Source organism: Mastigoproctus giganteus, chromosome 12 (assembly GCF_048544385.1).
Source record: "Mastigoproctus giganteus isolate SK-2022 chromosome 12, ASM4854438v1, whole genome shotgun sequence".
In the NCBI taxonomy this organism is placed as follows: domain Eukaryota; kingdom Metazoa; phylum Arthropoda; class Arachnida; order Uropygi; family Thelyphonidae; genus Mastigoproctus; species Mastigoproctus giganteus.
In genome coordinates this window covers 63,401,020-63,414,220 of record NC_143586.1, presented here as the reverse complement: position 1 = coordinate 63,414,220, position 13,201 = coordinate 63,401,020, and the positions used below count along the sequence as shown (strand labels likewise).

Here is a 13,201-nt window from a genome sequence, read left to right as displayed (position 1 = left end):
TTAAAATTTTTTTTAATTAAAATTTTTATATAAAAAAATATATATAAAAAAAAATCCAAAACATTTTCAGAAATTAAAAGGAAACTGGGTGGCACTATCACCAAATGATGCCTTCAGCTCCTTCACTTAGCAATTCATTAAAGCAATTAGTCCATACTTACAAAATACCCTTCGCTTTTGTGTTATCCTTTCTATACCCATGTATGTGCAACTAGTTTCCGATCCTTTTCTATAATGACATAGTTTTCAATTATGTTTTTCTTGTTTCTGTTATGCTCTCTCCAAGTAAACTTGTGGCTATCTTGATGCTGAAGTACTGTTTGTAATTGAGAATAAATGACTTGCACAAAATTCTAGTGCCTTTTTAACATTACCATTGCATTTATCTTGCTCTCCAAATTTTCTTAAAATACCTTTGTTGATGTAATTGTCACTGTCTATCGTGCTATTAAATTTCTGAATATTACTATTCTTTCTTTTACATCAGTTACTACTGCTCTTTTCAATATATTAACGAACTCTTCTGTTTTATATTTTTCTTCTTTTTTTTTAACCTTTAATTAGGCCATATTTACAGACAAATTTCTGAAGTCTTCAATGAGATTGGAACCCTGACCGCTCCAAAAAAGTGACAAATACACACTTCATCACAGCTGCTTCTGGATAATAAATCTGATTATTAATTATTACTATTACTGCTACTACTATAACTAATAGTATAAAAGTTAAAAAAAAAAAAAAAAAGGTAGATGTTTCACTATCTGGGTGAGTTGTTTTAATTTTATTTTGGTAAAACATAGTGCCCCCTGTTCTTCTAAAAACCACTACTTGTTAGATCTAGCCCCTGCCAATTAGTTCTGTCACCAGAATGAAAAATACTCCCAAAAAGACATAGGTTCAAGTGCCTACTGAATAGGTAAAAATAGAAAAGCCTGCAGGCCTAATTCCACCACTAGTATTTCCACAATGGTGGGATTATGATAAATGTAGGGAACTACTTTGAAGGCGGGTTGCTGTAAAACTTTTCATCTTAACAGGAAATTCTGTAGTGGCAAAATTCTGGTACTTTTTGAACACCACATATTATTATTATTGGCGTGACAAACAATATTTAAAATGTTATTTACCTGGGAAGAGAAGGTACAGACTAAGTAATCACATTTTGACAGCATGTGAATATCTAAAATTACACCTCGTAAAGAATCAGTAGAATAACGATTGCCAATTGATGCACTTTTTGCTATATTAGAATCTCCAAGGAAGATGTAATTTGGATATCTAAATAAATAAACAATTATGACTAATCAGCAATATACATATTCATATTAAATTTGCATACAAAAAACATTCTTGTAAAAATAGCATATTTAAAATATTCTTTTATTAAAGAAAGCAACCACCCTTTTGTATACAGTAGACTCCCTCTTATTGGTCTAGCTTTAACAGGCCATATTTTCATTGAGATTTTTCTGCAAATCAGATTTCCCGTGTCATGGGCCCAGTAGAAAAACAAAATTAAAAGATTCTGGGAATGAGTACAGTGCACCATAACGATCCAATAACTTTTTCACTTCAGTTAGACTTTGCTATCCGTGCCGTTTGGATCGCAGTCATTCCGTGTGTACATATTTTCATCGTTAATTTGTTCTTTAAATTACGTTAACTTGAAATGACAGGCTTAAACAAGTATAGACGAAATGTGTTAACTATTGAAACAAAACTAAAAGCGTTGAACGTATTGATAATGGAGAACCTGTAAAACGGATATGTAATGAACTGGATGTCGGAAAAAGTATGGTTAATGATTGGCGGAGAAACTAGAAATCCCTTCAAGACTTTAGTATGCAAATAGAATCAGAAAAAGTGCTCTCAGAGAGGTGCACTATGAAGAAGCCAAAAACTGAAGTCATTGACGATGCATTATGGATATGGTTCGTGCAAGAACAACAAAGAGGAACACCTCTTAGCGGGCTGGTTTTGAAGGAAAGGGCAGTACACTTGGACAAGAAAGTCAAAAGCGGAGAAGAATTCTTAGCCAGCAAGGGATGGCTTTCACAATGGAAAAAGTGCCACGGAATTCCTTATCTAGGTGTTTGCGGCGAGAAATTGTCAGCAGATCAAAATACTGCAAGTGAATTTTCCCAACAATTTTTAGACATTATACAGAAGGAAAATCTTACTCCTGAACAAGTCAACAATTTGGATGAAACAGGCATAAATTTTAAGCTTCTTCCGACGAAAACACTAGCAGCACCACAAGAAACATTCACTACTGGTTTCAAAATGAATAAACAGAGAATCACTGTGGCCCTTTTTACAAATGCTGCTTGGAGTCACGAACTGCCCCTTTTTGTTGAAGGAAAGTCAGCCAAACCAAGAGCATTTAAAAATGTGAATTTTAATGCTCTACCAGTTTACTACAAAGCCCAGAGGTCAACATGGATGGATTCTTTTCTATCTGAAGAATGGTTTTCAACTGAATTCATTCTAAAAGTTAAGGCACATTTGATGTGTTTGAAATTACGGCTCAAGGCTGTTCTTCTCCTTGACAATGCTCCCCTTCAACCTATCTTCTGATGACATCAAGGTAGTGTTTTTACCACCTGGCATTACATCTTTGGGGCAACTTATAGATCAAGGTGTGATAATTAGTCTGAAAAGGTGTTACAGAAGAAAACTTCTTTCAGAAATTCTTGAGAAGCCCGCCAATGAAGAAATGGAACTCACTAAGGCCCTTAAAGAAAATTAACATCAAGGATGTGATTTAAATGTTAGCATCTACTTTTGAGGAAATGCTGTCATCAATGTTTGTGAGGTCAAGAAGAAAACTATGGCCTGATGCTGAAAAATTAATTGTAAACTGCAATCTGGACAAAGAGCAGTGCATTGAGGATCTGACAGACCACGATAACACTGCTCTGCTTAACAATTTGAAACAATTATCAGAGTTCAAAGACCTGGAAAAAAGAGACATTGCTGAATGGCTTGTAGGCAATAACATTCTATAGAATAAAATGTTAACAGACGATGAAAATACTGAAGCAGTTAGTCAAGGGCAATTGGCAGAAAATGAAGAACTAGAGAACACAGAAACTATGAGCGGAGATAAAAATGACAAAAGAATAGGTCATTTGGAAGGAAAGAAAGTGCTTGAAACTGCGATAGATAAGATATTAGCATTAGTAGAGGCACATGATGCAAGAGAGCAAGCTTATACAGCTTCAACCAAAAAAAAAATAATAAATCCCTTCCCATTCACTGATCCACTCATTCCAAATGTTCGTCTAGTTCTGCCTTGAATTTATTTCAGCTATCAAATTCCACAACAACAGCTGGAAGTTTGTTCCAGCAATCAACTACCCGCTGGCTAAAGGCAAACTTCTGCACATCTATTCTGCAACTGTCTTTCCTCAGTTTGAATCTATGCCCCCTCAGGTTTGTAATCTGAGAGAGAGGAGGAATCCCATCAGCACTGAGCCTGTTCAATCCATTCAAGGCCTTATACACCTCAATCAGATCGCCTAGCAGGTGCCTGGTCTCCAGAAGCTGCAATTTGCAAAACTTAAGCCTTTCTTCATAAGAGCACCACTTTGTTCCCTTCACCAGTCTTGTTGCCCTTCTCTGTACTCGTTCTAGTAACTCTACATCCTTCCTAAAATGAGGCTTCCAGACCTGTACGCAGTACTCAAGGTGTGGCCTGACCATTTCCTTATACAAGGGGATAATCACCTCCTCATCCCTGCTTGCAAAATTCCTGTATATCATTGACAAAACCCCATGACCTACTCTGGCAGCCTGTCTGCACTGCTCAGAAAACTTCATATCTGATTGCACAATTACCTCCAGGTCTCTTTCATTCTCCACTACCCTAAGTGTAACACCACATAGTTGGTACATTTCTCTGGCGTTGCCACTACCCATATGCAGTACTTTGCATTTGTCAATGTTAAACTTCAGTTGCCACTCCTCAGCCCATCTACCCAACTTTTCCAGATCCTTTTGCAGCAGCATACTATCATTACTGTTATTAACAACCCTGTCAATCTTTGTATCATCTACAAACTTTGACATTAAGCTTGATATACATTCATCAATATCATTGATAAATATACAAAACAACAATGGGCCCAACACCGAACCCTGAGGGACACCACTAATAACATTAGTCCACATAGAGCAGTACCACTCATTGTCTTCTCCCACTCAACCATCCTTTTATCCATTGTAGCAACTTGTCCTTAATGCCATACTGCTTCAATTTGTACACTAGTCTTCCATGTGCAACAGTATCAAAAACTTTCCTGAAATCCAAGTATATGATATCAAAATTATTTTTTGCATCCAGTTCCTTTGTGACCACATCGTAGTATCCAACCAAATTGGTCAGACAAGACTTTTCCTTAACAAACCCATGCTGTGTCTCAATTATTACTGCTGTCTTGTCTAGATGATCCTGCAATGCTTCTTTAACCAGTGACTCCATTATTTTCCCTGGAACAGAAGTCAAACTAACAGGTCTGTAATTACTCATGTCACCCTTGATCCCCCTTTGTGAATTGGAAACACATTTGCACATTTCCAGTCCAAGGGGACTTCCTGCAAGTCCAAGAATGCTCTCGTAATATGGCTAAGGGTTTGCTTACTTCCTTTGCCACCTCCTTTAATATAACTGAATAGATTCCATCTACCCCAGGTGCCTTTCTTATGTTTAACTTCAACAATTTCTCCTCCACTTTGCGCTGTTATTACAAAATCATTTTTCTTTCTGATAAGGTTTACTTTTTAAACCTTATCAGAAAGAAATAATTCAAAATTGTTCACTTTTTGAAGCCACACATTATGTTTTCAATCTATTATGAACACAACTGTGAACAATCCATTTTTTATATTGAAAAAGGTATATGTTTTTAAATAAATTTTGTAAAATAACACCCTTAGGACATGTGCATTTGTTCTGGTTTGCACTTGCCTCCCTTATTTAGGCATGACATAATTTGTTGCTTTGGTCAGGGAATCATTGTTAAGACTCATGCTGTTAAAGATTAGTGGCACTTGTCAAAACAAAACTTCTACATTCTTTGTTACTGTGACATGAATTGTTTATATGAGCCATTGTTTATGCATCAAAAATCCAAGCTGCACCTACAGCACATGTAGATAGAACTGAAGATAAGCAGAGTCTTTCTGTCCAATTCTCGCATACTGCCAGAATTGGTCAGAAAGACTGCTAATTTCATATATTTTTAATGAAAACATGTTATTTTATTTGTTTATGGCAAATTTTTCATTAACAAAACAGTTCATGAAGCAGATCTAAAGGAATCACAATAACCAAGGAACACTAAAACTGGCATTATGTCACTCTGGAAGATTATTTTTTATTTTCATTTAACAGCCACTTGAGCACCTTTGGATATGAACAGTCATTGCTAGTTAAAAAAAATTAAGAGTTATTATGCCTCTAGGTAATGCTTGTTACTGTATGACAGATTGTGACATGACATGTGTTCTGACCAGGTTACATTCTGTAAACAGTAGTAAGCCAAACAGCCACAGTGCTACATTAGATTATAAATGTGAAATTAATGCTTTATACTTAATATACAACTTGATGTCAATTGTTTCTGTGTGTTTTTGTAATTCATCATGAACAAATAAAATATTTGTTATGTGCAAATTGAAATATCATTGTCAGTGTGTTAATAATCTTGCCACTTTCAGTTATTTTCTGGCAATATGTAATTAAACAGCACAAAAGAACAGTTTCTTCTATGATTAGGAAAGCTTACAATCTGCACTTTTGGTGAAAAATAGAGCAAGATAAATTTGGTAGTGCACACTGTGCAATTACAATTCAAATTACAAATCTCAAGGAACACTGAATGGAAAAATTAAACGTATCTTATTAGCAGTGTCAATATGACGAGAACAAAAAAGAGACCATTTTGAAGACTGCTTCTTTTGAAAATTGCCTTCTGCAATGCAGTCAGTAGCTCATTCAGATGACATGCCAATTTCTAAGCATCCTTAAGCATGGACTTTAGATGAAGTATCTGACACAGACAAAGAATAGGTATCATTTCAAGAGAGATAACCTCATTTCATCACTCAATTGGAACTAAATGATCTGATTTTAAATATATCTTTCTAAAAGTCAAGCTGAGCTCTTGGGTTCCAGATTAGAGATGAAACATCATCGTACAACCATATCTGGGTATCACAGCCACCAAAGGATTTTGTTTTTTTTCTACATGATGGAATATATCACATTTTGTAGTAATACTGATTGCTCAATGGGTGCTTGCTAGGTAACATAACCCTAAAGAATGGAGGCATTTTGTAACCTTGTCCAAACAGTTTAAAGGAAAACAGTGCAACCTTGATATAATGGAAACAGTGCAACCTCAATATAATGGAAACAGTGAAATCTCAATATAATGGAAAACAGTGAAATCGCGATATAATGCATCCCTTCATACTGCAGTTTCAGATATACCATGAGTATGATCATGTCCCGCAAATAATTATGAAAAAAAGTAGTGTGTTCAAAGAACTAATAATTTCATACTGTAAACTGGATAAAGTGAATACTGTATATACCCATATCTACTATACGTTCTACTACTACATTTCCAAGATGGAAAATCAGCTAAAAATTGGCTGTATATTCACTTCAATATATTCAGTTGCAAATTAAATTTTGTAAACAACAGGACTTGTCAGAGATTAATTACTATTCACACCCAGTTTCTCTCCTTGGCTAGAAACACAATAAAAGGTATTTCAGTGGAATGTGAATTACAAACAACTGCCACTGGAGGGGAATGCGGCTACCATTCATCAAATGTGTTACATTAGTTACAAAGTAATTAAGTTAATTTTTGTAAAGAACAGCACATGATATTCTTTCTTTGACTAAAAGTTACACTTAGAACAGCAAAATCTGCTAAATGCTCATTCTTCAAATAGGCCTCTGGAGTTGGGAAAGTTCTGACTGCACCAACCATATATAATTCAAACATTAACATAAATAAAATAGAATAAATTTAGCATTAGTTGAGGCATATGAAGCAAAAAAGCAAGCTTATATAGCATCAGCCAAAAAAAAAAAATAACCCTTCCCATTTCACCCATCTGATCACTCCAAATGTTTGTCTACTTCAGTCTTAAATTCATTTAAACTATCAACTTCCACAACAACAGATGGTAGACTGTTCCAGCAATCAACTACCTGTTGGCTAAAGACAAACTTCCACACATCTATTCAACAACTGTCTTTCCTCAATTTGAACCTATGCCCCCTCAGGTTCTTAGTCTGAGCAAGCGGACGTATCCCATCAGTACAGAGCTTGCTCAAACCATTCAAGGCCTTATACACCTCAATCAAATCACCTCGCAGGTGCCTAGTCTCTAGACACTGTAATTTGCAGAACTTAAGCCTTTCTTCATAAGCGCACCCCTTTGTTCCTCTCACCAATCTTGTTGCTCTTCTCTGTACTCATTCTAGCAACTCTACATCCTTCTTAAAATGAGGCCTCCAGACCTGTATACAGTACTCTACGTGTGGCCTGACCATTGCCTTATATAAAGGGATAATCACCTTCTTGTCTCTGCAAGTCAAATTCCTATATATCATTGACAAACTCCATGACCTGCTCTGGCAGGACCATCTGCACTGTCCAGAGAACTTCATATCTGACTGCACAATTACCCCTAGGTCTTTTTCATTCTCAACCTTCCTGAGTGTAGTACCACAGAGTTGGAGCGTTTCTCTTGGGTTACTGCTCTCCATATGCAGTACTTTGCATTTGTCAATGTTAAACTTCAGTTGCCACTTCTCAGCCCATTTCCCAACTTATCTAGATCCTGTTGCAGTAGCATACTGTCTTTACTGTCATTAACAACCCTGCCAACCTTTGTATCATCTGCAAACTTGGCCATTAAGCCTGATATACCTTCATCAATATCATTGATAAATACACAAAACAACAATGGGCCCAGCATCAAACCCTGGGGGACTCCGCTAATAACATTAGTCCATGTAGAGAAGTGTCCATTTATTACCACTCTCTGCCATCTCACACTCATTCATCCCTTTATCCATTGCAGTAACTTGCCCTTAATGCCATACCACTCCAATTTATACAGCAGTCTTCCATGTGCAACAGTATCAAAAGCGTTCCTGAAATCCAAGTATATGATATCAAAATTATTTTTTGCATCCAGTTCCTTTGTGACCACATCATAGTATCCAACCAAACTGGTCAGACAAGACTTCCCCCTTAACAAACCCATTCTGTGTCTGAACTAAATCCGCTGTCTTGTCTAGGTGATCCAGTGACTCCATTATTTTCCCCAGAACAGAAGTTAAACTAACGGGTCTATAATTATTTGTGTCACCCATTGAACCCCCTTTGTGAACTGGGGATACATTTGCACATCTCTAGTCCATGGCAACCTCTCCTGACTCTAAGGATGCTCTCATAATTATGGCTAAGGGTTTGCTTACTTCCCTTGCTGCCTCCTTCATTATAACTGGATAGATTCCATCTGCCCCCAGGTGCCTTTTTCATGTTTAACTTCAACAATTTCTCCTCCACTTTGCTCTCGGTTATTACAAAATCTCTTAGCTCCCTATTAGAGTTTGATAAACTTCTGACATTCTCCACCTTGAATAACTCCTCATGTGTGTATCTAGATGCAAAATACTCATTTAGTTTATCAGCTACTTCAGCAGGATTATCAATAGTCGAACCATCTATGTTAAGTGGACCAATCTGATTCATCCTCTTCCTTCTAGAGTTTACATAGGTAAAGAACTCCTTGCTGTTTTACTTTGCGTCTTTTGCCAAAGATATATCGTAATCTGCCTTTGCCTGCCTAAACTCCTTTGTGACTTGATTACAGACTAGATTATATCTGTCATAGGCTTCTGTATGTATCGCCTGATAATTTATATGCATCCCATGCATTTTTCTTCTCTATCATGTGCCTCATTAATTCATATGACATCCATTTAGGCCTAAACTTTGAACAGTATTTCTTAGTTGGTATGAAAAGCCTAGTGGCTTCCAAGATTGAGTCCCCGTAGTAGCCTCCAAAATAAGTCCCCGAAGGCTTCCCATTTAGAATTCAACATTGGTAACATCATCAGTTGATCCCACTGTACAGAATTTAAAAACTGTCTGAGACCTCTGTAGTCACCTTTATGAAAGCAAAATCCCTACCCTTTAGCCTTGATTGTAGTACATCTTTAAGTAATTCCCACATCAGTACATTGTGATCACTGTCACCTAGTGGTTCTTTTATCTGCAAATTCTTAATGCATGAATAATCACTGCTGATAATCAGATCAAGAGTATTACTCCCTCTGGTTGCCTCTTGAACATGTTGCTGTAGAAAACAGTCATCCAATAAATCCACAAAATTCTTGCTAGTGTGCGAGTGACCAACATAAGTTCCAGTCAATATCTGGAAAGTTAAAATCCCCCATTATAAGACATTCTGATTTACTGGTCCACTCTATTTCTCTGCACAATTGCTCATTGTACTCATCATATTCGTTAGGCCTATAACACACACACCTACTCTCATTTTCCCTTTCCCAGTTCTTATGCCACACCACACTGACTCAACATTGCACTGTGCACTAATGTCAATTGGATGCACTTCTTTAGATTGTATGTGTTTCTTAACTAACAGCATAAACCCTCCTCCCTTCCTGTTCTGTCTATCCTTCCTGTACACAGTGTACTCCTCAAATTCCAATTCTGTACTGCTTATATCTGTGTGGCATGTCTCTGATATCTCAACAATGTCCAACTTTGATGTCTTGACCAGCACTTCAAATTCATCAATTTTATTAACTCTACTTCTAGCATTGGTATACGTATAAGTAATACATGCACCTGTTCCTACTCTTAGTTACCCTAACACAGCCCATGTATTTATTTGTTCCACAATGACTCCCAGCAGTCCTGGAAATCCACAACTTACTTTCCAGTCCATTGCCCATTCTAATAAAAGCAGTGCAAGAATCACTTTTGCCTCTGTCTGCAGCCATTGTTAATCTTTTAGTGTGTGAATCCCAACAAGCTAGCAGTTTTCCAACCCACCTAACACTGCCTCAATTGCATCAGCAAATATTCTTGCACCCTTTCTATTTAAGTGTACCCCATCCCTGTAGAAGCAGTCTCTCCTGTTAACAAGCACAGACTCTACTGAAAAAAAATTCTATCCCACGAGCCTTGCACAATCTCTCTAGGGCAGAACTGATTGACAAGGCTCTCATCATATACTCCACCTATCGTGGCTGGGCAGGATTGCAGACTCTTTTAAATTTTACCCTAACTTGCAACTTTTTTTCAACATTGACCTGTATTTGTTAAATAATCAGATGAAAGGTTTCTAGATAGTTTACGAGTTGGTGGTTAATGGATTTCTCCATTACTTTAGAAAAGAGTGGTAGAGTGCAATGGGACAATAATTGGATGGTGGGGTTTTGTCAACCTCTGGTGTAAGTGTAAAAAATCACCAGTGGAATAAGAAAGTAAAAAGTTGACACTGGAGAAAGCTGAGGAGCATGGGGTTTTCAGAACAAGTGGAGAAATACCATCAAGACCTGGGGTTTTTTGGCATCAAGACTTCAAATCTGTTCTGACATTCTTTTGACAGAAGGCCACAGGAGGCACTGAATGGAAACTGGAGAAAACCAAGTTTCAAAGAGAGGAAATCAAAGGGTTCCAAGTGATTACTGGAGATGGAAAACAATAGAGATAACAGATGAATTTAAGATTCATCTTAAATTCATCTGGAATAGAGAGATTTTAAGCCAGAAAAGATTGAAAAGAGGAGATTCCAAATTACTGTCTCTGACAGGACCTGGAAATATCAGAGCAGACACATGCACAAGTATTGCCTTTGAAGCAAAAGGAATCGTATAGCGAATAATCAGGACAACTGAGATGAGCAGTGGTTGAATCAACTGATAACTGGGATTCTATTAGGAAAAGTATGTGGGGCTTGACAGACTAAGTGGAAATGGACATCATTGTGATTGGAACTGAGAACATGTATATCTGTGAAATGAACAAGGAAATGTTTGGGAGGTTAGATCTTTTCACAGATAAGTTTGTTCTATGAATTCATCTATTCATCGTGTATTCAGTAGTAACAAAAGGTGACAAGGTCATGTTAAATGAAGTAATGAAATTTTTGGATATGGCAAGAATATACCCAGACTCCTTCACATAATGTGGCCTCGACAATGTCCCCCACATACATACTACTCTGACTCCCTCCAGTCATTATCTCTCACAGTAAAGGCAGTGAGATACACTAGCTGATTCAGAAGCCTCCCAGAGAGTTACCAACAGTTTTGGTCAGGTGGACAATCTAGTGGCCAGTCTGCAAGCACCATTTTAGAGCTGTACCCTCAAAATGTAAGGAAGATTGGATCCTGCCATGATGTCCATCATAACTTCAAAAGGCATTAATCACTGCATGATGGCAGAGATAGGAGGGGTAGCCGGAGCTTTTCTCTGGAGATTAAACATGGGTTCCACCATTTCAAGCCTCTAATTGGCAAAGTGGTGGTACTGCACTGGTTGATGAGAGTCATCTACCAGTTAATATTGCCTGATAACACAGAGGAGTAGCATTCCTCCATGTGGTATGGACACTACATCTTGACTCCTGCCTACTTTGGTTCATACCTGGGTAGTCACCTCCAATATGCCGCATTTCAGGACTTGAATATAGGAATTATATCGAGAGTTACTAACAGTCCCACCAACTTGAAGGTGCAAGCAGAGGATTTGGTTGTTGCAGAATGACTGGACTTCACCAAAATTCAGTCTACTTGAGCATTTTAGATGCCTAAGTAGCAAGCCCAGGTTGTCATATCTGAAATAATGTCTGTGACAGCCTCAAGGTCCAGATGCCAGTTGTCTGGATACAATTTCGTCATGAAGGAGAGTATTTCGTTGGTGAAGGTAGATATTAAGATAGTAATATCTACCTTCACCAACGAAAGTTTATAGATAGTAATGGAAAAACTACTCCAATACTTAATACAATTTTCAAAGTTTGTTAATTAATGGTGAAAGATGTCTATAAAATTACAATGGATGATCATGTAAGTCAATCAAACTTGTTTTCAATATGTCACAAAACTTTTTAGCAGAAAAAAAAAACAAAAACCATTTGATTTATTATATTAAAACACTTACACTTAGCTTGTGAGTTTTTCAATGAATACACCATTAATATTAACAAATTAAACCACAAAAATCACTTATTGCAGTAAACTGCACAATATAATCAAACTCAAATTAAAAAAAAATTCTTGTTTGTTATACTTATGAATTCTAAATAAAATAAAATGTTTTTTGAGTTCTCTTCAGCTGCATTTCTCACCATGTGATAACAGTTTCAGATGGTATGAAAACTATGCTGTTTCCAAGCCATGCACAGAGAAAAAACAGTGAACCATTACAAAAAAAAAAAAAAAACAGCCCTGTAATCAAGTGATACAGAATATGACAACTACCAAACTTCCATTCCAACACTGTAAAATAATTGTCTAAATCTGTGAAAGTATTTGTTGGTAATCAGGATGCAAGGTCTTTTATTAATTAATGCTGGTACCCAGGAGTAACTTACTTTTTCCTGCTTTCCACTAAGAGTGTGGGATCATCTGTAGCAAGATAAACATGACGCTCTGCTATTGGTCCTTTTAGTTCCAACTGTTTAAAATACTCTTCAACAAATTCCATATATTCTTCAATTCCATGAAAGGATGCTTCTGTTCCAATTTTATCCGTTCTTCTTACATGCACTCTGAAAAATAAGAAAAATTCAATCATCCTACTTGTTTTTTATGATTTGAAAGGATAATGAAAATCCAATATTGTTTTCCATATAACTTTAAAAAAATAAATAAAAACTGTACAATAAGGCAATATTTTGCCTTATTGTACAGTTCCAAAGTTTGCCAGGGTCAATTTAAATCATAAAATTTCAGGCATAAAGCAACTAGCACTTGCCACATTGCACAATATAGTTATACTTACCTTAAGATCTCGATAGCCTAATAAACAAAAATACCTTTCCCAGGTTAGGAAACTTCGTGATAAACTAAAAAATTATTTAAATCCTAAAGATTGATCTGTATTGAAGACCTCCATAGATTTGTGATGGG

At 36.6% G+C, this 13,201-nt stretch overlaps 1 protein-coding gene across 1 annotated transcript in view; it reads right to left on the bottom strand.

The window, feature by feature from the left end:
• FucT6 (alpha-(1,6)-fucosyltransferase 8) overlaps positions 1–13,201 on the bottom strand; it is a 106,294-nt gene that overhangs the window by 43,897 nt on the left and 49,196 nt on the right. The window contains exons 7-8 of the mRNA XM_090386858.1: positions 12,664–12,840; positions 1,128–1,278 (exon numbers count right to left, since the gene is read on the bottom strand). Coding sequence (XP_090242984.1) covers positions 1,128–1,278; positions 12,664–12,840 — 328 coding nt within the window. The remainder of the gene's footprint in view (positions 1–1,127; positions 1,279–12,663; positions 12,841–13,201) is intronic.